The sequence below is a fragment of the Apis cerana genome, linkage group LG4 (genome assembly GCF_029169275.1).
Source record: "Apis cerana isolate GH-2021 linkage group LG4, AcerK_1.0, whole genome shotgun sequence".
NCBI classification, from domain to species: Eukaryota; Metazoa; Arthropoda; class Insecta; order Hymenoptera; family Apidae; genus Apis; species Apis cerana.
The window spans coordinates 12019577-12044530 of NC_083855.1; the positions used below are offsets into that span (position 1 = coordinate 12019577).

At 50.6% G+C, this 24954-nt stretch overlaps 1 protein-coding gene across 50 annotated transcripts in view; it reads left to right on the forward strand.

Moving 5' to 3' along the window:
• The window catches only part of LOC107993914 (microtubule-actin cross-linking factor 1), a 75165-nt gene that overhangs the window by 25149 nt on the left and 25062 nt on the right, over window positions 1-24954 (forward strand). For 44 of the 50 annotated variants that reach the window (XM_062074321.1, XM_062074324.1, XM_062074337.1 and 41 more), the window contains 11 exons: window positions 1146-1425; window positions 1882-2332; window positions 2405-2662; window positions 4590-5163; window positions 5236-5259; window positions 5327-5797; window positions 5883-7088; window positions 7173-7256; window positions 8679-8900; window positions 10871-10986; window positions 11052-22122. In XM_062074321.1, coding sequence (XP_061930305.1) covers window positions 1146-1425; window positions 1882-2332; window positions 2405-2662; window positions 4590-5163; window positions 5236-5259; window positions 5327-5797; window positions 5883-7088; window positions 7173-7256; window positions 8679-8900; window positions 10871-10986; window positions 11052-22122 — 14757 coding nt within the window. The remainder of the gene's footprint in view (window positions 1-1145; window positions 1426-1881; window positions 2333-2404; window positions 2663-4589; window positions 5164-5235; window positions 5260-5326; window positions 5798-5882; window positions 7089-7172; window positions 7257-8678; window positions 8901-10870; window positions 10987-11051; window positions 22123-24954) is intronic. The other 6 variants (XM_062074330.1, XM_062074342.1, XM_062074304.1 and 3 more) reach the window with 2 other exon arrangements.

Consider the following 24954-nt stretch of genomic DNA (forward strand, 5'->3'; position numbering starts at 1 on the left):
TTCTTATCTTTCGCTCGCCACCTCCGCAATCGTACGAAGGGCGAACCAAGCGCATAACATCCTTATGACGCGACGCATCAAAATTAGATATGTTAAATGTTTAATAATATAAACAACTGATTTTACATATATATTATATTTTATATATATATGTTTACGTGAAATGGATCATTCGGTCCAAGAAATTAGTGCATATATATATATATAATATAATATATTACTATATACTACTATATAATATACTATATAATATATTATATTTTACATATATGTACTCGTTTACGTAAAAGGATCATTCGGTCCAAGAAATTAGTGCATATATATATATATAATATAATATATTACTATATACTACTATATAATATATTATATTTTACATATATGTACTCGTTTACGTAAAAGGATCATTCGGTCGAAGAAATTAGTGCATATATATATATATATATGATATAATATATTACTATATACTACTATATAATATATTATATTTTACATATATGTACTCGTTTACGTAAAAGGATCATTCGGTCCAAGAAATTAGTGCATATATATATATATAATATAATATATATAATTTATAATATATTATATGTACTACATACTACTATATAATATACTATATAATATATTATATTTTATATATATGTACTCGTTTACGTAAAAGAATAGTTCGGTCGAAGAAATTAGTACACACATACATATAATATATTATATATTATATATTATATTTTACATATATGTACTCGTTTACGTGAAAGGATCATTCGGTCGAAGAAATTAGTGCATATATATATAATATATTATATTATATATTATATTTTACATATATATACTCGTTTATGTAAAATATGATTCGGTCGAAGAAACTAGTACACACACACATCATATATTATATTTTATTATACATATATGTACTCGTTTACGTGAAAGGATAGTTCGCTTGAAGAAATTAGTATACATACATATATTATATTTTATTATACATATATGTACTCGTTTATGTAAAAGATGATTCGAAGAAACTAGTACACACACACACATCATATATTATATTTTATTATACATATATGCACTCGTTTACGTGAAATGATGGTTCGGTCGAAGAAACGAGGGACTCGGCATAACGCAATCTCCTTTTCTCCTAGATATCCGATATCGTGGTTGGTCAGGAGCCCAACGTGACCGCCCGGGAGGCGCTTCTAAGATGGGCCAGACGATCGACGGCGCGCTACCCCGGAGTGCGCGTCACGGACTTCACCGGCTCGTGGAGGGATGGATTGGCATTCAGCGCGTTGATCCATCGAAACAGACCAGACCTGGTCGACTGGAGGAACGCTCGCGCCAGTCAGCCACGAGAGCGGCTCGATCGTGTGTTCAACGTCGCGGAGCGCGAGTATGGCGTTACGAGGCTTCTCGATCCTGAAGGTAACGACAACCTCCTCTCTCCGTTTTCTCCTCAGGAGAATATGTATCACACGTCGAGTTTCCGCTCCACGACGCTTCGACCGTGACCGTTTCCTTCTCCTCTTTCACCTATTTCTCCATTTTTTCCCCTCCAACGCGAGATTTCCAACGAAATCTCCTTCAAGCGTCCGTAATAACGTCGAATTGCAAGAATAATCTCTCGCATCATTCGTTTTTATTATTCGAGGCTTGCCACTCTGCAATGTTTGTCATCGAGTAACGATAATTGTTAAAATTTCAAATATCGAAATTGGTGTAATTACAAAATATATTCTTCAATATTCTCTTTGTATAATCCATTCAAATTAATATCTTTATTACATCCTATAATAATAACAACTTTCCAAGACCTTTCTCGTTAAATAATTATTCCTTCGAACCGCTCGCAGTGCGTTGATAAAAAATAACTTCTCGCAGACGTGGACACCCCGGAACCGGACGAGAAGTCCTTGATAACGTACATCTCTTCGCTCTACGACGTGTTCCCGGAGCCGCCGCCCATTCATCCGCTGTACGACGCGGAGGCGCAGAGGCGGTCGGAGGAGTACAGGGAGCTCGCGAGCTCCCTCCACCTGTGGATCCGCGAGAAGATGTGCCTGATGCAGGAGCGGGCCTTCCCCCCCACTCTGATCGAGATGAAGAAGCTGGCCGCGGACAGCACGAAGTTCAAGAACGAGGAGGTGCCGCCTCGCTACAGGGACAAGCAGCGGCTCTCGTACCTGTTCAGGGACCTGCAGAAGTATTTCGAGGCCGTTGGGGAGGTGGACATCGAGGCCGAGCTTCACATCGAGGTGATCGAGAAGAATTGGAACCGATTGATGATGCTGCACCAGGAGAGGGAGCAGGCCATAGTGGACGAGATAAAGCGGTAGGAGAGCGCGAGTTTTTTCGGAGATTCGACGTTTCTCGATAGCCCTCTCCCCCACCTCCATGTTTTCAGGCTCGAGCGGCTGCAACGATTGGCGGAGAAAGTGCACAGGGAGATGAAATCGACCGACAACCGACTGGAGGAGCTGGAGAGAAGGGTGGAGGACGAGGCGAGGCGCCTCGACCGACTTCATCCTTTGGAGGCGAAACACGCCGTGGACCTGCTCGAGCAGGACATACGCAACACCGAGATACAGATTCAAAATATCTTCACCGACGTGCACACTCTTACCGAGGGACGATACAGTCAGGCGGCCGAGTTGCACAAAAGGCATTTCTTCTTCTTCTTCTTTTTTAACCCTCTGCGCTTCGATAATAGTGATTCTTATGGAATCTTGTATTCAAATTTTCTTTAATGTCATTACCGAAGTTTTGTAAGTTTTGTAAGCTTCTCCAACGAAATTTATTTTATTTTGTCAAGTAAGAACAAGTGAGAGTAGGAGAAAACATGATTGAAATATGCATATGATATAAAATAATATTAAAATGTATAAACGTTTGAGTGCAGAGCGATAATCATACAAAGTGCAAATATTGAAATTTTCTTTTGTCAAGTAAGAACAAGTAAGAATAGGAGAAAACATGATTGAAATATGCATATGATATAAAATAATATGAAAATGTATAAACGTTTCGAGTTGAGTGCAGAGGGTTAATAATAATCATTCAAAATGTAAAATATTCAAATTTTCTTTTGTCAAGTAAGAACAAGTAAGAATAGCAGAAAACATAATTGAAATACGATATAAAATAATATTAAAATGTAACATTTGAGTGCAGAGCGTTAATCATCCAAAGTGCAAATATTCAAATTTTCTTTTATCAAGAAGAACAGAATAGGAGAAAACATGATTGAAATATGCATATGATATAAAATAATATGAAAATGTATAAACGTTTCGAGTTGAGTGCAGAGAGTTAATAATAATCATTCACAATGTAAAATATTCAAATTTTCTTTTGTCAAGTAAGAACAAGTAAGAATAGGAGAAAACATAATTGAAATATGCATATGATATAAAATAATATTAAAATGTACAAACATTTGAGTGCAGAGCGATAATCATACAAAGTGCAAATATTCAAATTTTCTTTTATCAAGAAGAACAGAATAGGAGAAAACATGATTGAAATATGCATACGATATAAAATACTATGAAAATGTATAAACGTTTTGAGTTGAGTGCAGAGGGTTAATAATAATCATTCAAAATGTAAAATATTCAAATTTTCTTTTGTCAAGTAAAAAGAACAGAATAGGAGAAAACATAATTGAAATATGCATATGATATAAAATAATATTAAAATGTACAAACATTTGAGTGCAGAGCGTTAATCATCCAAAGCAAAATATTCAAATTTTCTTTTGTGAAGTAAGAAAAACAGAATAGCAGAAAACATAATTGAAATATACAATTATACATACGATATAAATTTTTCATCATATAAATTAATCATCCAAAGAGCAAAATATTCAAATTTTCTTTTATCAAGTAAGAAGAACAGAATAGGAGAAAACATAAATGAAATATACGTACGATATAAAATAATATTAAAATGTACAAACATTTGAGTGCAAAGCGTTAATCATCCAAAGCAAAATATTCAAATTTTCTTTTGTCAAGTAAGAAGAACAGAATAGGAGAAAACATAATTGAAATATACAATTATACGATATAAAATAATATTAAAATCTACAAACGTTTGAGCGCAAAGGGTTAATAATAATCATTCAAAATGTAAAATATTCAAATTTTCTTTTGTCAAGAAGAACAGAATAGCAGAAAACATAATTGAAATAAAAATTGATATAAAATACTATGGAAATGGAATATAAACGTTTCGAGTTGAGTGCAGAGGGTCAATAATAATCATTCAAAATGTAAAATATTCAAATTTTCTTTTGTCAAGTAGAACAGAATAGGAGAAAACATAATTGAAATACGATATAAAATACTATGGAAATTTATAAACGTTTCGAATTGAACGCAGAGAGTCAATAATAATCATTCAAAATGTAAAATATTCAAATTTTCTTTTGTCAAGTAGAACAGAATAACAGAAAACATAATTGAAATACGATATAAAATAATATGAAAATGTACAAACGTTTCGAGTTGAGCGCAGAGGGTGAATAACAATCGTCCAAAGGTTTCCCTCTTCTTTTCCCTTTCGTTAACGCGATCGATCGATTTCAGGGTTCAAAAGCTACATCAACGGTGGGTCGCGCTGCGATCTCTTCTTCACAAACGTTTGGTACAGCCGCTCTCGGCCGTTTCGTTCCCGGTGGAGGAACGCGTGGTCACGAAACACCGCACCACCGTGCACGAGACCCGGCTGGTCGACACGAATCCGCACTTCCGCTCGCTGCACGACTGCATCGACTGGTGCAAGGCGAAGATCAAGCAGCTCCAGGACGCGGACTACGGGTCCGACTTGCCGAGCGTGCAGAACGAGCTGGACGTCCACCAGAAGGAGCACAAGAACATCGAGCAGTTCCATCCCAAGGTGGACAGATGCGTGCAGGCGAAGAGCCACTTCCACGGCGAGGAGTCCACGTTGTACAGCCAGCACTTGGCCGTGCTCCAGAAACTTTACACCGAGTTGTTGGCCGCCTCCAACAAGCGGCTCTCCGACCTCGACACCCTTCTCGACTTCATACAATCGGCCACGGGCGAGCTGGTCTGGTTGAGCTCCAAGGAGGAGACGGAGGTGACGCGCGACTGGAGCGACAAGAATTTGAACGTGCAGAGCATCGAACAGTATTACGAGGTATTTACACCTACCTTTTCCACTCGTCCTCGCCACTTTCGCAAACCTCTAATCTTTCCCTCTTTCTCCAAGCGTACGTTCGGATCCGGTATCGAGGTAACGAGGAATAAATAACGGGGATTGGAGAAAAATCGGAGGAGTGACGGTTCTTTTTCTTCCGCAGTCCCTGATGAGCGACCTGGAGAAGCGAGAGATCCAATTCTCAGCGGTGCAGGACCGGGGCGAGGCGTTGGTCCTCCAACACCACCCTGCCGCGAAAACCATCGAGGCCTACATGTCCGCGATGCAGAGCCAGTGGGCCTGGCTCCTCCAGTTGACCCTTTGCCTGGAGGTGCACCTGAAACACGCGGCCCAGAGCCAGCAGTTCTTCCGCGACGTGCAGCAGGCGGAGCAGTGGATCTCGAAGAGGGACGAGACGCTCAACACCATCTATTCCCAGTCGGATTTCTCGTTGGACGAGGGCGAGCGGCTGCTGAAAGGTATGCAAGAGCTGCGCGAGGAACTGAACGGCTACGGGGACCACGTGCAGAAGCTGGTCGACCAGGCCAAGGACGTGGTCCCTATGAAGCAACGACGACAGCCCGTCACGCGACCCATGCAAGTCAGCTGCGTGTGCAGTTACAAGCAGGTTAACGTAAGCACTTGTTCGACCGAGCCTCGATTAAGCCGGGTTATTGAGGGTTATCAGGGAAAATTGAAAGTTGGCCTCGATTCCTCAGATGTCGATCGAGAAGGGCGAGCAGTGCACGCTGTACGACAACTCGGGGAGGATAAAGTGGCGCGTGAAGAATCAGGAGGGGGTGGAGACGCCCGTGCCGGGCGTCTGCTTCGCCCTCCAGCCGCCCGACAAGGACGCCCTCGAGGCCGCGGAGAGGCTGCGCCGCCAGTACGACAGGAGCATCGCGCTGTGGCAGCGGAAGCAGCTGCGCCTGCGGCAAAACATGATATTCGCGACCATCAAAGTGGTGAAAGGTTGGGATTTGCCTCAGTTCCTGGCGATGGGCCAGGACCAGAGGACGGCGATCAGGAAGGCGCTGAATGAGGACGCGGAGAAGCTGCTGTCCGAGGGGGACCCGGCCGACCCCCAGCTGAGGCGGCTCAAGAGGGAGATGGCGGAGGTGAACAAGCTGTTCGACGAGCTGGAGAAACGCGCGCGGGCCGAGGAGGAGTCGAAGAACGCGGGCCGCATCTTCAACGAGCAGATCTCCGCCCTCCAGCAGTCCCTCGAGGAGGCGGAGCGGGCGCTGAGCTGCCGGGTGGCGGCGCCCCTGCCCAGGGACACGGACAGCCTGGAACACCTGGTGCTGCAGCACAAGGACTTGGAGCAAAGCCTGAGACGGCTGGCGCCCGACCTGGACAGGGTTCAGCAGACGTTCCGCGGCATCACCCTCAAGACGCCCGCGATGAGGAACAAGCTGGACGCCGTGACCACCAAGTGGACCCAGATCTGGAACTCGAGCAACCTGTACGTGGAGCGACTCAAGTGCGTCGAGATCGTGCTCTCCAGGCTCGAGGAGAACACCGCGGCGATATCCGAGCTCGAGGTGAAGCTGGCCTCGTTCGACGAGCTCCCCTCCGATATAAAGGGGCTGCAAAACGTGTTGGAGGATCTGATGGTGCTTCAGAACGCCATCGCCCAGCAGCAGGCGGCGATGGACCAGTTGAACGAGGACGCGCACAACGCCAGACGGCTGGTCGAGAAGTCCAGGTCGGCCCATCGCGGCCCCCACTCGGACGTGGACCGCTTGGACGACGAGGTGAACAGGCTCAACTCCAGGTGGACCAACATCTGCGGCCAACTCGTCGACAGACTTCGCAGCGCGGAAACCGCTTACGCGCTCGCCCAGCAATTGGAGCACGCTTATAGAAACGAGGTCGACTTCGTCGACGAATCGTACAACAGACTCGAGATGGAGAACGCCAAGGTAACGTTTCTTCCTCCCCCTCTCTGTATATATATCTCTTCTTTTCTTCCTTTTATCGCCTTCTTTTTCTCCGTCTCCGTCCAGAACCTGCTGAACAGAGCGGTGGAGCGAGCGCCCGCGATCGAAGCGGTAAATGTGACGGGCGGTCGATTGATTCGCGAAGGAAAGGTAAGACGAGACGCGACGACAACGATCGCGAATGGGTATATTATATTCGCAAGCCTTAGGTAGGCTTAGCTAGCATTTAGGTAGCCTTTAGGTAGCCTGTTAGCTTACGGTATGAACGCTTGCGTGAATGGTATATTGCGTGAGTCCCTTTTTTTTTTTCTCTCTCTCATTACGTATTACAGCCCTGTTCAGAGGAACACGTTAACACGTTAAGTCGTTTAATCGCGCCGCGATCATCCCGAGCTTCATCTTTTTCTCCGATTCGTTTCTGTACGTACCCCGAAAAAGCTATACGTACGTGTACACACCACATACATGCTCTACGTGAAGATGTGTGCACATCGACGTGGTGTTTTTCGCCCTCCATGTCATCGTGGCGAGAAAAGATATCATCGAGCGAGAAAGCGTACGCCATTGTTGTGTCACTGTCGCCGCTGTCGCTATCTACCGGATGGACACTCAACCTGGCAGCCGGCCGGCAACCTTTCCAGCGGTTGGGCTTTCCACACGGCGGATAATTCGCATCGGATTGCGTGCGGCCAACGCAGAGAGTCGGAGGCCCGTACGATCGATTCTTCGTCGAAGAGGAAACGGCGATGTTTCGACATTTTCTCTCACTTGTGTTTCCAGGGATCAAGGACGCACCTCGAGCCTTTCTCTCGCTTCTATAAATCGAAAGAACCGCTTTACACAGACCCTCCCTCGCCGTTACATCGCTGTGCGCATACGAGGCTTTTTTCCCTACGCTTTTTATTACGGAGAAAGTGGTGAAACAATTTTTAGAACGTAACCAAGTCGTAGAGGAAAAGCGTTAACATGTCGCTAATACATGTATATGTTTTCCAATCGTATACATTTGGCTTTTGTGCGATGCGATCGGCAAATAACACCTTCCTTTCTTTGATCCTGGCTTCGAAAACACGTCTATAATCCGTGTATCGCTCCGCTAAAAATTCAATTTTCGTTCCGTGTTGCACACACGGCGCATATCCTCCTTCTCCCCCTCCTCCCCCTCCTCTGGGTAATAAAATAATCGAAGGCACGGTTAACCGATCCTAGGAAATGCTGTAAATCTAGCACGTGATGCAACGTAACGTAGAAGGAAAGTAACGTCGTTGTTACGCTTGGCTCGCGACACGATACACGCTGACGATGTTCAGGCTTGTCGCAATAGCTTTCCCATGTTCCGAATTAACCGCGAGCCGCTTGAAATTCGCTGAGACCGCCTCCCTTCCCTCCCCCGCGGCCGGTTCATCTCGACCCGCTATACAGTTCCTCGTTGGCTTGCTTCAAGACTGACGGGTCCCTTAGGACACGATGGTACTAGGGATTGCTAAGGGGATAGAAGGGTAGAGAGCATCAGCGCACAGGCGAGATTCTAATACTATCTACTAACCGTAACGGGCTAACCGAAACCCTTAGATCTACGGACAAAGGCTTCGAGCGTTCAAGGAACAATTGGAAGATATCTGCCCGTCGTTGGATGCTTCGGTGAAAAAGCCTCGTCGAGAGTTCGTCTCGACGGTGGACGACATCGCGCGTGATCTAGATACCCTCAACAGAAGATACACCACGCTTGTCGATATACTTCAGGATCGGGTCAGGCAGCTGGCAACGCAATATCCCGAGGACACGTCGCTACAGGTAACGCATTTTCCTTCTCGATTCTTCTTATTACGATGCCATCGATAGATTATTCCATCTGCACATTTTTCTGTCTTGTATTTCTCTCGTTACTACCGGTTTGCAAGTCGCACGATTTTCTTAAAAAAACGCTGGCTTCGAGGAAACAAGTTTTATCTTTTAACGCTCCAGTTCCCACCGATAACACAATTTTAGCAAGATAAATTTAATGCGTATACTTTTTTTTTATGTAATCATATATACGTGTGTGTATATATATATATTTAAACGGAAGAGATTGAGAGATAAGAAATAAGAATAACGAACGCGACCTAGTACAGATAAATATAGACGTAAAACAGAAGTTTATTCCTGCACGTGACTCCGCGATAATTAACCGATTTGGAATAAATAACGCACGGCTGTGTTATTGCGACTCTGACCTTGCCACGGGGCATAATAGCCGATCCGTAAAACGTCCCGATCCGCTAATTGTCGACACGGACAAAATTGGCAGTGACCGAGTCCCCGTGTCCTTCTCCGATATACGTATTATATCTCGAGTCTCGCCCACGCGACACACTTACGCGACATAATAAAACTGGTTCGCCTTTGGGAATAATGCGCAAACAAGCGGGGAAGTTTCATCCTTCCCGCCTCCTCGGTCGTCGGGGATCGATACGCTAGCGTGTCCGACTCGAGTGGCTCGTTAAGCGCGAACGGGCGACGGCGCATAGTGAGCCTAACGCTCGTACAGCTGGCGCTAGTTATCGCATTTCGCTTTATTGCGCTTTCGCGGTGTCGCAGAGACACGTACATCAGGCTGCCGGCGTATTATCGCCGGGCGTTTTCCATTCCATAATCTACGAAGAAATCGAAACTGGCCTCCCCTGGCTGTGGCCCTTCCTGCTTTAACGATTGTCGGACGAGATGCGCGTGGACACGACAAGGAGCACGTCCGCCATGCCCACGATTAAGATCGTACGAAAGGTACGAGGTATTGTTCCGTGTGGACGGAAAAATTGGGACGGTCGCGTTCGACTTGAAGTTCGTTACACGGAGTGAAGGGTGGGAGAGAGAGGAGGTGGAGGAGGTGGGGGAGGGGGACGGAGGAGAGATCGGACTCCGCGAATACAGTTTTTTTTCCTTCTGTGCGGAGACGGATACGGTCACGTGCACGGGATCGGTCGAAACACGTGTCGCGTTTACGCGACGTTGCTCACGTCGCGATTACGTGATCCTTTAATTTTACCTCGCAAAGATGCTTCGCTTCGATACGTATTCGCTGCGTATTATGCATTTGCTCTCCTCTTCGGGACGAGAAGTGAATTTCTCCGCGCGTTCCATTCGAGATCGAGACGCGAGAAAAGGGGAAAGAAGAGGAGGTGGAAGAAGAAGAAGAAGAAGAAAACGCTTCGGTTAACCGCTGCGAGGCGTACGCGTTCTTCTCTCGGTCGGTAAAGAGCGATCGGTCGTGTTTCTAAAAAAAGAATCTGGCTTTTTCACAAACGGATGCCTTTACCCGTTTCCCGAGTTTACGAGGCGGTCGGCTGCTTGCCAACCGGGAGGCAGTTGAGTCAGTCGGGCGGAGATAGCCGCGGTGATTAAACCGGCGCCTCGAACGTCATCGTTCCTCGCCAACGATGTTTTTTTCGCGAAAGTGCACTCACGGGAACGAGGTGCAGCCCTGACACGCGACACAGTTTCTTCTACGGCGTCTCGCGACCGGTGGACAGTTTCGTACGCGCTGCGCATCTGCTTTCCTTCTTTCTCTACTCTCCGTGTAGTGCGCGCGAGGAACGGAAGCGCGGATGACGCTCAGTAAGAGGATCGTACACGCGGTAATTTTTAAACTCCCCCTCCCCCCAGTCGCGAAACCAATTTAATCCAATTTAAATTTGAACTCGCGACGGATATTTTCCTCTTTATTTCCCTCCCGTAACCGCGAACCAGGCACTCGCATCTCTCGTCTCACGTCTCTCGCATTTCAGCGCGCCCTCCAGGAGCAGAGGCCGCTGAGGACGTTCCGCACCGAGTTCAACATCTACGAGAACAGCAGCTGCGAGGAACGTTACACCTCCACGACCACCCACTACACCCAATCGCAGTGAGTATCGCGTTAATAAATGATCGCGTTTCGTATCGAATCCGTACCTGTCACCATCTCCGCAGATACAGCTTGGAACGACACGAGAGGACAGAGCGCACGGAGCGGAGGGAGATAAGCGAGACCATCGTCTCGTCCACCGACACGACACGACGCTCCCAGGAGAGCGCCCGCTTGGAAAGTCGAAGCGGATCCGTCGGCCGGGATGGCGGGATCTCGCCGAGGCGGGAGGCGGAGGTCGAAGAGAAAGCGTCTCGTAAACACGTGAAGCGGGAGGAGGAGGAGGAGGAGGAGGAGGCTTCGTCGAGCGACGCCGCCACCACCGCTAGCGAGCGTTTTAGCGAGATTAGGAGTTTAAAGAGGAGCTTAGAGAGGGCGGAGGAGGGCGTAGGTAGCAACGTGATCGATGCTAGGGGTATCGTGGATCCACGTAGCGGGGAACTGTTGACCGTGGGCGAGGCGATAAACCTTAGGATCTTGGACGTTAGGAGGGGTAGGATAACGTGCTCGAGGGACGGGCAGAGAAAGACCGTCACCATAGAGGAAGCGGCACGCGAGAAGATGATCGAGACGCGGCTCGCCGACCGGCTCCTAGGTCCGTGCGGATACGACGAGGAGGGCCGGCCGGTGTCTCTGCTCGGCGCGATCCAGCGGGAGCTGTGCGACGCCGAGAAGGCGGACGGTGTCGCGGCGGACCGAGCGAAGGTAACTTACTACAGAGAGTGTGGCGGTAGCGGTAGGCCGGCGGTAGCCGATGCGATGAGGGACGGACGCGACGACGAACGCGACGAGGACGACCGAGACGAGCGCTTAGGCGGCAGCGGCACGTTCAGTTCCGCGTTGGACCCGCGCACCGGCGAGTTCGTCACCGAGACTGGCGAGAGGCTGTCGGTCGAGGAGGCCCACGCGAGGGGCTACCTGGCCAAGCTAGACGCGACCGTGACGATGAAGAGGGCCGCGGTCACCCTCTCCGACGCGATGGACCACGGCCTGGTGGACGAGGCGGGCCGTGTCCTGGACCGCGTCACGGGCGAGTACCACACCCTCGCCGAGGCGGTCGAGAAGGGGATTCTGGACGCGAGCGTGAAGGAGGTGGTCGAGCCGAGCGCGGCCAACGGCGGCAAGATCAGCCTGCGCGAGGCCCTCGATCGCGGCGCCATCGACTCGAGCAGCGGGAAATACGTGAGCGAAGCGAGCGCCCTCTCGCTCAAGGAGGCGCGCGAGTCGCGCCTGATAGCCGTGCCTGTAACGTTGAAGGATTGCTACGACGCGGGGATGATGGACGAGAGGGGGAGAAGCGTGTTGAGCCCGGCCGAGCGCGGCTGCAAGCTGTCCGTGAGGGAGGCGATGCGGGCGGGGATCCTGGACGAGGATCGGCTGAGGTCCGTCACGGATTCGCGGACGGGCGAGATGGTCACGTTGCGCGAGGCCGTGAGGCGTGGCCTGATCGACCCAGAGAGGGGAACGTACGCGAGCGCCGAGGAGGAGGCCACCAGTATCTCGGAAGCGGTGGAGAGGGGGTGGATCGTGTCGCTGGTTCGGAGAACGATATTCGACGTGGACGGGTTCAAGGATCCGTCGAGCGGGGAATACGTGAGCTTGAACGCCGCGCTGCTCAAAGGTTTGGTCCGATTGGAGGCGGGTCGCTGCGTCTACGCGGTGGATCCCGGGAGCGGAGGGTGGATCTCGGTGGAGGAGGCCGAGGAGCGCGGCTACGTGCGGTCCAACGTGGCGGAGATGTTGAACCTGGGGATCGGGATGGCGAGGAAGGGTAGGGAGATGACGCTTCTCGAGGCGGTCCTCTCCGAGTCGATCGACCCGAGGACGGGGATGCTGTTGGATCGCAGCCGTGGCAGGAGACCGATATCTCTCGAGGACGGCATCAAGCGAGGCCTCATCACTCCCGACGGCGCTGCGTTGCTCACCGCTCTTTTGGACATCGCCGTCACCGTGCAGACGACAACGACGAAGGTTCGGGAAGAGGGGGGGAGAATGGAGGATACGACCTCGTTCGAAGCGATGGACGTGGTCGATAACGTACCAAGAGCGATCGGCACTACCACCGTCGTTATCGCCAAGGACCGCGTGGTCCCCTCCTCGAAGGACGCGAAAACGAGGACGACGACGGTTGACCCGTCCTCCTCCTCATCCTCGTGGGCGCTCGAGTGCAAGGATCCGGATCAAGATCAGGACACGAGCGTGGTGAACGAATTCGGGAAGGGAGAGGAGGGGGCGGGTAGTGGTCGTTGGTCGACGACCGAGAAACGGGTGTTCGAGTTGCCGACCGACGGTTGGTCCCTGTCCGAGGCGATCGAGAGAAGATTGTTCGACCCGACCACAGGCCTGTTCATAATACCAGGCACGGACAGGCTGGTTTCGTTCGAGGAGTGCGTCAAGTTACGGATAATCGATCCGAACTCGAGCCTCGTGATCGATCCGAGCAACGGGAGAAAAGTTTCCCTTCTACGAAGTTTGGAGAAGAGCATCCTCGACTCGACCGGCCATTACACGAGCCCGAGAAAGATCACGATGAAGGAGGCGATCGACCAAGGATTGGTCGTACTCGACGACGGGAACAGGACGGAGACGGAGACGAAGTACGACAAGAGCTCGTCGTCGCAGCACAGGCTTCTACGGGTGACGAAAGTGGTCGGCGAGCCGGACAAATTGGAGGTGACTCGATCCGACGATCCGTCGAAACGGTTCGAGATAAAAGTCTCCGAGGCGGGCCACTCCATACCCGACCCGGTCAGAGTTTCCCGAGGCCTGATCTACGATCCGAGCACAGCGCTCGTCATATCGACGGAGAGCGGAAGATCGACCGAGTTGCTTCAAGCGCTGTCCGACGGCACTTTACCGGCCGAGCTGGTGCTGGTTAAAGATCCCGCAACGGGGAGGGACATCGGCATAACCGAAGCCGTGCAGCGCGGAATCGTGGATTCGGACGCGGGCCGCTACAACGTGGACAAACGCAGGAAGATATCCCTCCTCGACGCCGCGAAGTTCGGCATAGTGAGCGTGATCGGCTCGCCCCTCGTCCCGATCGCCTCCTCGACCACGCCCACCAAAGACGGCGTCCCCACCTACCGGACGGAGGCGGAACGAGTCGCGAGGGAGCAAGCGTTATCGCCGGTCGATCAGGAAGAAACCTCCGTGACCGGTAAACCGCCCGCCTCCGTCTCCATCTCGGAATCGGATTCGGCGATCGGCTCCACCTCGGTCGTCGACTCGGCCACCGACTTTTCCCCGACCGCCGCGAGCGAGGAGCCCTCCGTCTCGAGAACCGAGGAGGAACTGGAGGGGGACCTGAAGTTTCAATACGCCAGCAACGCCGTGGTCGTGCAGCGGCCCTCGCCCGAGACCGAGATCGTGCTTCAGAAGATGAGGAAGAGAGTGATGAGGACCAACGAGGCGCTCGAGACTGGACTGATCGACGAGGAGACGGCCGAAATCTTGACCAAGGAGCTGACGACCGCGGACGGCAGACGCGTCTCCTCTCTGTCCGACGCGATCCGCGGCAACGGGATAGACGCTCGCCGGGGCCGGGTGGTCGACCCGCAGCGGGGCGACGTTCTGAGCATAGGCGAGGCGGTGGAGCGCGGCATCCTGGACCCGGTGAGCGGCGACGTTCTGGTGCCGTTGGCCAAGAGTTTGTCGATCCCCGGCCTCTACGAGCAGGGGCTGCTCGACCCCAGGGAAGGGAAGGTCGTCCACCCGGAAACGGGCGCCCGCCTCACCCTCGGCGAGGCGATCCTCTGCGAGATAGTCGACCCGTGGTCCCGACTCACCTGCTCGGACGGCCGCATCGAGACCCTGCGCGGCGCCATCGAGAGCGACCTCGTTGACCCCGACAGGTCGCTGATAAGGACGAGCGGAGGGGGCAGCGTGGGCCTGGTCAAAGCTGTGGAGAGCCGCACCGTGTTCGCCGAACGGGCCAACACTCGACATCAGGAGAGGAGCATCCCCCCGGCGGGGATGACGTTCGCCGTGGCCCTCGAGCGAGGCTTGATCGACGCCTCCGGCAAGGAGATCCGACACCCCATCACAGAGGAACGCCTCCCCTTGGAGGAGGCTATAAGGGGCGACTTCATAATGTCGCTGCCTTGCCCGGTCACCTCCGATAGCATGGAGGTGACCAGGGCGTTGGAGGCGGGGCTGATCGACCGAGAGAAAGGGGTGTACGTGCACCCGACGACGGGCACCCCCGTCAGCCTGGCCACCGCCATCGAGTCGGGACTGCTGGTCGTGAAACCGAGCAGCACGTCGGCGGGGGTGACGGAGACGGTGACGTGCCATCACACGGTGAGCAGGAGGACCGTGGAGATCTCGCCTGGTTACGAGCTGGCGAGCGGGGACCAGGTGAGGAACCTGGAGACGGGGCGCGTCGTGGGGATGGCGGAGGCGCGAGGGATGGGGATCGTGAGGGAGGAGGGCGCGGAGAGGAGGGAGCGTTTCACGACCAAGGACATAAGGACGACGTTCGACCGCGCGTTCGAGAGAGGTTTGCTCGACATGAGGGAGGGCACTTTCACCGACCCGGCCACGGGGCGTTCCATGCCTATCGGTCGAGCGGTCGAGAGCGGCCTGTTGGAGGACGGCGAGGAATCGTCGAGGAGGGTGGGAGGAATCGAGCGGGTGTACGACGAGGGGACGGAGAGGTTTCTGGACCCGGAGACGAGGGAGGCGTACACGCTCAGCGAGGCGATGGACGTGGGACTGGTGGACCCGGACACGGTCATCTACGACGCGGGCACCGCGGGCACGATGACGGCAAGGGAAGCGGTGGAGAGGGGGGTGATCGATCCCGTCACGGGGAGGACGAGAGAGGATCAAGGGCGCGGGACGGTGTCGTTGAAGCAAGCGGCGAAATTGGGACTTTTGGCGGTGGTCGCGGCGCCGGTTCTCGCTGGAAAGGCGGTGTACGATGCCGTTCGCGACGCGAGGAAGGACCGGGTTGGAGAGGAAGGGGTGAAGTCGAGGTCGAGGATGGACGAGGAGTCGAAGGGTCTGGGGAAGAGAGAGCCAGTTGCCGAGACGCCGACTCGTGGAGACTCCAGGAAGGAATTTGCGGTGGAAACGAGTGTCGAAGAGCGAATTGAAAGGGACGAAGAGTCGAAGAAAGAACTCGTGTCGAGAATGGATGTAGAGAGGGAACGGGTGGAGAGTGGAACAAAAGTTGAACGAGTAGAACCGAAGAAGGAAGCTGAGCTAAAAATGGATGTGGACGGAGAACAGGTGGAGAGGAAGAAAGAAGCCGTATCGAAAGTTGACGGGGGACAAGTGGAACCGGAGAAGAAACTCGTACCAAAAATAGATCCGGACAGAGAAGAAGTGGGGAGCAAGAAAGAGGCAGTAGAGTTGAAAAAGGAACCTGAACTAGAAGAAATGGATGTGGACAGAGAACAGGTGGAGAGGAAGAAAGAGCCCGTATCAAAAGTTGAACAAGTACCTGAGAGGACGCTCGTATCGAAAATGGATGTAGACGAAGAACAGGTGGAGAGGAAGAAAGAAGCCGTATCGAAAGTTGATGTAAAACAAGCAGAACCGAAGAAGGAACCTGTGCCAAAAGTAGATGTAGACGAAAAACAGGTGGAGAGCGAGAAAGAACCGGTATCAAGAGTTGATGTGGAGCAAGCAGAACCGAAGAAAGAACCTGTATCCAAAATAGATGGCGAAAAACAAGTATGCAAGGAAGAATCTGAGAACAAAGAACGAGTAGAAACGAAGAAAGAACCTGTACCAAAACTAGACGTAGACAAAGAATTGATAGAGAGCAAAATGGAATTTGTATCAGAAGTAGATTCTACCAGAGAATCTGTATCTAAAATTGACAAACAATTGATAGAGACCAAGATGGAATTTGTATCAGAAGTTGATTCTACCAGAGAATCTGTATCTAAAATAGACATTGACAAACAATTGATAGAGAGCAAGATGGAATTTGTATCAGAAGTAGATTCTACCAGAGAATCTGTATCTAAAATAGACATTGACAAACAATTGATAGAGAGCAAGATGGAATTTGTATCAGAAGTAGATTCTACCAGAGAATCTGTATCTAAAATAGACATTGACAAACAATTGATAGAGAGCAAGATGGAATTTGTATCAGAAGTAGATTCTACCAGAGAATCTGTATCTAAAATAGACATTGACAAAGAATTGATAGAGAGTAAGAAGGAATTTGTATCAGAAATGGACATAGATAGCAAGAAGGAATTTGTATCAAAAGTGGATATTGCCAAAGAACGAGTAGAAACGAAGAAGGAATCTGTACCAAGAGTAGATATTGACAAAGAACTAATAGAAAGCAAGGAGGAATTTGTACCAGAAATGGATGTTACCAAGAAATCTGTATCAAAACTAGACATTGACAAAGAACTGACAGAGAGCAAGAAGGAATCTGTATCAAACCTAGACATTGACAAAGAACTGACAGAGAGCATAAAAGAATCTGTATCAAACCTAGACATTGACAAAGAACTGACAGAGAGCAAGAAGGAATCTGTATCAAACCTAGACATTGACAAAGAACTGACAGAGAGCAAGAAGGAATCTGTATCAAACCTAGACATTGACAAAGAACTGTTAGAAAGCAAGAAAGAATCTGTACCAGAAATAGACCTAGGTAGCAAGAAAGAATTTGTGGATGTTGTCAAAGAACGAGTAGAAACGAAGAAGGAATCGAAACTAGAAGCAGAAAAAGAAGAGGTGATAGAGAGCAAGAAGGAATTTGCATCAGAAATGGATGTCACCGGAGAGTCTGTATCTAAAATAGACATTGACAAAGAACTAGAAAGTAAGAAGGAATTTGTATCAGAAGTAGATAGCAAGAAAGAATTTGTTGTCAGAGAAACGAAGAAGGAATCTGCATCAAAACCAGACGAAGAACTGACAGAGAGCAAGAAGGAATTTGCATCAGAACTGGATGTAACCAGAGAAACTGTATCCAAAATTGACAAAGAACCGACCGAGGATCAACCTGTACCAGAAATAATCAACGAACAACAATTAGAAATCAAGGGAAAATCCGTCTCTGAGACGGAAGAAACGAAGAAAGAATTTACATGGAAACTGGACGAAAACCTACCAGACATCGAGAAAGAGGCCAAAGTGGAGCAGCATATCGGCGAAGAGCGAGTAGGAAAGGAAGCAGCCTTCTCATATACGGAAAAACGAGACGCGGAGGAATCAACGACGGAGGAAGAGGACAGAGGATCGGAGGAATCCGAGGAGGAAGAGAGATCGACGATCCGAGTGACGGCCGATCTGACGGCTGGGGACCTCGTCGCCCGTGGCGCGTTCGACCCCGAGAAGGAAAAGTTCGTCGACCCCGAAACCGGAGAAGTCGTCTCCTTCCACGACTTCGTCTTGGATCTGGGGATCTTCGACCCGGACCACGTGCTCGTCAAGGACCTATCTCGCAAAACGATCGACAGGTACGTGTCCCTGCGCGAGGCGATAGCCAAGCCTCTGGTCGACCGGAACCTCGGATACATGGTCGACCCGAAAACCGGCAAAAGGATACCGTTCTTCGACGCCGTGAGATCCGGCTTGATAAAGGAAAGACCGCCGTTGCCCGACCGACCGACGACCGACGGCCAGCGAGCTTCGATGACGTTACGTGACGCGGTCGAGATCGGCCTCCTGGACCCGTCCACCCGCCAGGTCCGCGACCCGACCACCGATCGAGCCGTCCCATTGAACCAAGCGATCCAGCTCGGCCTCATCGACCCGAACTCGATCGACGTCCGGGACCCGGTCAACGACGAGCTCTCCTCCCTCCAGGAGGTGCTCGAGTCCGGGGCGAGGATCGACGTCGAGGAGGCGTTCGTCAAGGGTCTGATCGTGCCCGAGTCGCGGAAGCCGATCTCGCTGGAGGCTGCCATCAGGAAGGGGTTGTACGACGAGGCGAGCGGCAAGATGAGGGACCTGTTGACCGAGCAACTGATCGACGTGGAGGAGAGCGTGAGGAGGGGCATAATCGACCCGGTGATCAGCGAGTGCGCGGACAGCAAGGCGGGCACGTTCGTTTCGTTGGAGGAGGCGCTTCGGGAGCCGAGGCTGTTCGATTCCTCGACCGGCCGGCTGCGGGACACGAGGAGCGGCGAGTCGCTCGCGTTGAGCGCAGCCCTCGACAAGGGGCTGATAACCACCTCGGGCTTCGCGCCCACCCTGATCGACGCCATAGTGCGAGAGTATTATTGCCCGAGGACGGGCCTCGTCTCGAATCCCAGGACCGGCGAGGAGACCACGTTGAGGGAGGCGTTGGAGACGGACTACGTGGACGGGGCGACGACCGTGGTGAGGGACGACAGGAGCGGCGAGGTGTTGTCCCTGCGGGAGGCCGGGGAGAGGCGGTTGATCGATCTGGAGAGAGGGATCTTGACGCGCCCGCACTCGATGACGTTGAACGTCGCGTACGAGAAAGGCTACATTCTGAGCACCGTCAAGCCTTGGTCGCTGCAGCAGGCGTTGGCCCACCAAACGTACGACCCCGACCGAGGCCTGTTCGTGATAGACGGGGTCGGGCGCACCCTCGAGGACGCGTTGGAGAGCGGGCTCATAGCCAGGGACAGCCCGTCGGTGAAAGATCCTAGGAGCAGCGAGATCATCTCGCTGGGCGAGGCTATAGAGGCAGGCTTGATCGAGCCCAGGACAGGCACCGCCCTGGACCCGTCCACGGGCGGGCGCATGTCGTTGACGGACGCTGTGGAACGGGGCCTGGTCGTGCCCGCCAAGCGCAAGATATCCCTGCCCGAGGCCGTTTTCAAAGGTCTGTACGAGCCCACCACGGGGCGTTTCATCGTGCCGGAGACGAGCGAGAAGCTGCAGACCGACAGGGCGATCAAAGTGGGCGCCATAGACCCCAGCACCGCGGTGGTGGTCCGCCAGCCGCACGGCCGAGCCATCACGTTCAGCAAGGCCATCAAGGAGCTGATAGTGGACCCGAAGACGGGCACCGTGACCAACGAGAAGGGGAAGCCGATCGATTTCCGCGAGGCGCTCGAGCGCGGCCTGCTGCTCGAGGCGCGGCGGCCCATGACGTTCAGCGAGGCGATCTCGAAAGGGATCCTGGACGAGAGGACGAACAAATTCCTGGACCCTCAGACCGGCCTCTACCTGAGCCTGATCGAGGCGGTGAAGGGGAACCTGATAGACGCGGACTCGGTCACCGTGAGGAGCGGTTTCCGGGAGAGGATATGCCTGACGGAGGCGATCAGGAGCGGGTACATAGACGGGTCGTCGGGCAGGGTGCGGGTGACGGCCGACTCGAGCATGTCGCTGCGCGAGGCTTACGAGGCAGGGCTGATAGTGGACCACAGGGCTGCGGTCTCGCTGCAAAGGGCGATCCACCAGGGGTTGTACGACGATCGCAGCGGCAAGATAACGGATCCCAGCACGGGGAGGGCGGTGACGTTGCACGAGGCGATGAGGAATTGCCTGGTGAGCCCTGTCCTGCCCTGTTACTGGGACAAGAGGGCGGGCAGGCTGCTCTCGCTGGCGGAGACGTGCAGGGCCGGGGTGATAGACAGGCGGAGCGGGATGTTCAGGGAGCAGGGCTCGAGCGGCGTCACGTTGACCAGGGCCCTGCAAGCGGGCCTGATCGTCGACATCGAGAGCCCCCTCTGCCTCCACCAGGCGATCGCGATCAACGTCTACGAGCCGGGCACAGGCGCGTTCCACCACCCGGCCACCAATCGAAAGCTCAGCCTGGCCGAGGCCTGCGACGCCGAATTGATCGACCCCTATTCCTCCATAGTCAAGGACGCCCGCCGCGACGAGTACGTGCCCCTGTGCCTCGCCATCTCTTCCAAACTCGTCGACGACACCCGCGGCACCTACCTGGCCCTCCCCCCCGGCCAGCCACCCATCGACCTGCGCGAGGCTGCGAGCAGGGGCTACGTCGTCCCCTCCAGCTTCCCCCTGCCCATCCAGGCGGCCGTGGACAGCAACTTGTACAGGAGGCGTCCGGAGGCAGCCCTGTTCCAATTCGTCGACCCCCGTCGAAACGAGACGCACAATCTGGCCACCGCGTTCGAGGCAGGCCTCCTGGACCCGACCACCACCGCGCTCAAGGACGGGGTCACCGGCCAACTGGTGTCCATGGAGCGGGGGATGGAGACCGGCGCGATCGACGCGGAGCAGTGCCAAGTCCTCGACACCGCGACGGGACAGTTCTACCCCATCGACGTCGCGTTCAGCCGCGGCCTTTTGATCGCTTTGGACAGGCCTCTCGCTCGTCACCCCGTCTACTCGGCCGTGGGCTGCGGCACGAGGGGGGAGGGGGAGGCGGAGAGGGCGGAGGAGGAGGAGGAGGCGGAGGAGAAGGTGTCGAGTTTGGAGAAGGCGATCGAGGACGGTCTGGTGGACGCGAGGACGGCCGTGGTGAGGGATCCGGGCAGCGGCCGCTTCGTGGCGGTCGGGGACGCGCTGGAGGAGGGGAGGATCCTCGACCCGTCGTGGACGGGGACGTTCGGGCGCGGGGAGGCGAGGTTGGTCCGCGTTGGGGAGGCGGACGTGTACCTGGCGCAGCCGCTGGGCCTGGAGGAGGTGGTCGGGAAGGGGTTGTTGGACGGCGAGGGGAGGGTGGTGGATTCGAGGACGAGGGAGCGGGTCACGCTGAGGGAGGCGGTGCGCCTCGGCATCGTGGACCCCGAGTCGGCGGTGATCAAGGACACGAGGGGGAGGAGATTGGTACGGTTGGAGGAGGCGTTCAAGAGGGGGCTGATGGACGCCGAGAAGGGGAACGTGTTGGAGACGGAGACGTCGAGGCTGTACGCGTTGCCGAGGGCGATCGAGGCAGAGCTGTTGATCACCCCGAGCCGCGGTTTCTCGCTCATAGACGCGTTACAGTTCGGCCTTTACCACGCGGATACCGGTAAATTTCGCGACCCGTTCCGGCCCGCGGCCCCTCTGTCCACGTTGAAACAGGCGATCGACTCGGCCTCCATAGATCCCACGAGCACCGTGATCAAAGTGCCCGGGGCCGGTAAAATCGTTAGTTTGTTAGAGGCGATCAATGCCGGGATAGTAGATCCTATAGCGGGCAAGCTTATCGAAGATCCATCGGGAAAGAGGCTTGACTTCGCGAATGCCCTGGAGCAGGGTTATATACTCACCGCAGAAGCTAGGGTAAGTGGCACACTTTCTTCTTCTTGCTTCCTCTTCTCTCTCTATCTCTGTCTCTCTACCTTCCTTACTTTTTTACACTACTTTGTACTCGCTCGCATCTCGAGCGACGCTTTATACCTTTTTTTTGGCCTATTCTTTCTCTCTTATTATTTTCCTTCTCTCTCTCTCTCACACACACATTTTGCTCATTTTTGTTTTTTACGTTTTTGTTTTTTTCACGTTTCTTTCTTTTTTTTCTTTTTTGATTTTTATAATAACTCCGCCTTTAACTCTTTTCTTTAACTCTTAACTTGCTTGCCGCAGAGGTTATGGCTCTGTTTATACGTGTCGTAAAAAAGGAAAAAGAGAAAACGCTTCGATGCATCCCGTCGTCTATCGCTCTACGTGTGCGACGATAGCCGACACGTTAGAAAAGAACAGAAGAAAAAAAATAATCTCGCGGACTCGCTCTCCCCTCACGAAACAAACTCACTCTCTTTCTTTCTTTCTTTCTCTCTCTCTCTCACTCACTCACTCACGCACTCACTCATTCGTTCACTCACTATCGACGATCTTGTCGATAGCGATCTCTTTGTACAGCAGCGGCATATCCATGTTTAACCAGCAACATCAACATATTTGCTCGATACATCGGATATACGTCCTTTTGCATGGTGCCCTTTAAAGAAAAAAGAGCGTGCCACGATACCACGAATTATATATATATATATATATATACACACATACTCATATATATATATAGTGTCGAACAACAACGTCAACAACGAAGACCGAAGTGACCGACGAGTGGTAACGAAAGAGACGAAATATGAAATGACGAATAAAAAAAAGCAAAATTGGTGTAAAAAAAAAAAAAAGAAAAGGAAAAAAAATGTCCGTGGGGCGCTCCTCCCATCATCCTCTTCGTTCATGCATACATTCGCATTAATCATTTTATATATATATATGTATATATACATATATATATATATACATATATAGGACGCACGTCATATTCTCACTTTTTTTGTCACGTAACAGGGGGCTATATAATATAACGTCGTACGTACTAATCAACGAGAATCGGTGCTCAATGATCACCGATCAACGAGACGAGTATAATAATGAAACGAATCGATAAAACGATGAATGACGGAACGATGATATAACGAAAAATGTGTTCGTACGAGATAATACGAATAACACGACGAATAAATGTATTATTGATAATCGTCGATCTTTCGTGTCGCCTGATCGCATCGGCTAATGCCTAACTCTCGATTCATCGACTTTTTTTTAACGTTTCTTGTTCTTTTTTTTTTCTCTCTTGTTCTTCTTGATCGTAATTTGCACGTGGTTTGGTTTAACCATGGCGTTTCACGTTTTTTTCCCCTCCCCTTTTTTTTTTTCTTTGCCCACGTTTCTCCTTTCGTTCGTTCGTTCGTTCGTTCGTCCGGGGATATCCTTGTCGCGAGAAAAGCGTGAAACGACTCGAATTAATCGAATTAATCGAACGTCGAACAAAGTTCAGATCTAGTCGTTCTGAAAATGCGGTAGCCACGTGTTACGTGTGATCGCATGCTTAACAGGTTATCATCTAGCTATACATATATTTATATATTTATATATGAATAATCTTCCTCCCTCCCTCCTTCCCTCCATTAATTCCCCCATTTAATCATCGAGTATAACGCAACGTGATACTTTTTTTTTTTTTTTTTTAAATATAATAATAATTTTTGATAATTTCGACTGTAATATCCGTTTATAATTTATATACATGTATATGTATATATTATTATTATTATTATTTAATATCAGTCAGATTATTTACACTCAAGTTTTACTTTTACTTTTTTCAGGTATTATTCCGTTTCAGTTTTAAGCTCGATCCTGTTTTTTTATTTCTAGCACGAGTTTCTAGCGGGAAAGCTCACGTAGAATACTTCGAAAAAAAAAAAAAAAGAAAAAAGAATACATATTATCACACACATATTACGTATATATATGTATACATAAATATATATATATATATACATATATATATATAGTGTCATAAACGCGTATATATATATCATCCCCCCTCATCCCTCCATCATCATTTGCCATTTTTTATATATATATTCGCGCGATATATTTTGTTAATATTATTACTATTATTATTATTATTATTATGATTATTATGATGATTATTATTATTGTTGTTGTTGTTGTTTTCTCTCCCTCACCTTTTCTTCCCCTCCCCCCGCCCCTAATATATATATATATTTATATTTATATATTTTATTTTCGCTTCTTTGGACGCGTCTTATTGAGACGAGAACGCGGCTTCCGATATTTTCTGTCCTGTCGTCCGCTTCGAGACTGCATAGAAAAAACCACGTACGGGACAAAATATGCAGTTCGATTCACTACTACTCGCTGCAGATCAGATCAGATCTCTTGGTTCTTCTAAAAAAAAAAACTGTGTTTTATTTATTCATTTATTTACCATCGTGTATAATTATATATTATTATTATTATTATTTATTGTTATTGTTATTATTATTATTATTATTATTATTATTATTATTTTTAATCCTCAATGTAATAACGTGTTACGTTTTACGTTTTCCAAATGTGTGTATGTGTTTGCATGCGTGAGATACGTTGTTTTTTATAAGCTTATTTCGTTTCGTTTCGTTTATTTATTTATTTATTTATTTTTTTTTTTTCTTTCTTTTTGACTGACCACCATTGTTCCTCCACAGACCGACCGCCCCTGGTAAGACGGCGGTTTTTTTTTTTTTTATACATGTATATGCTACCTTTTCTCGTATAATAACTCGTTAAGAGAGCACGTTAAGAATTAAG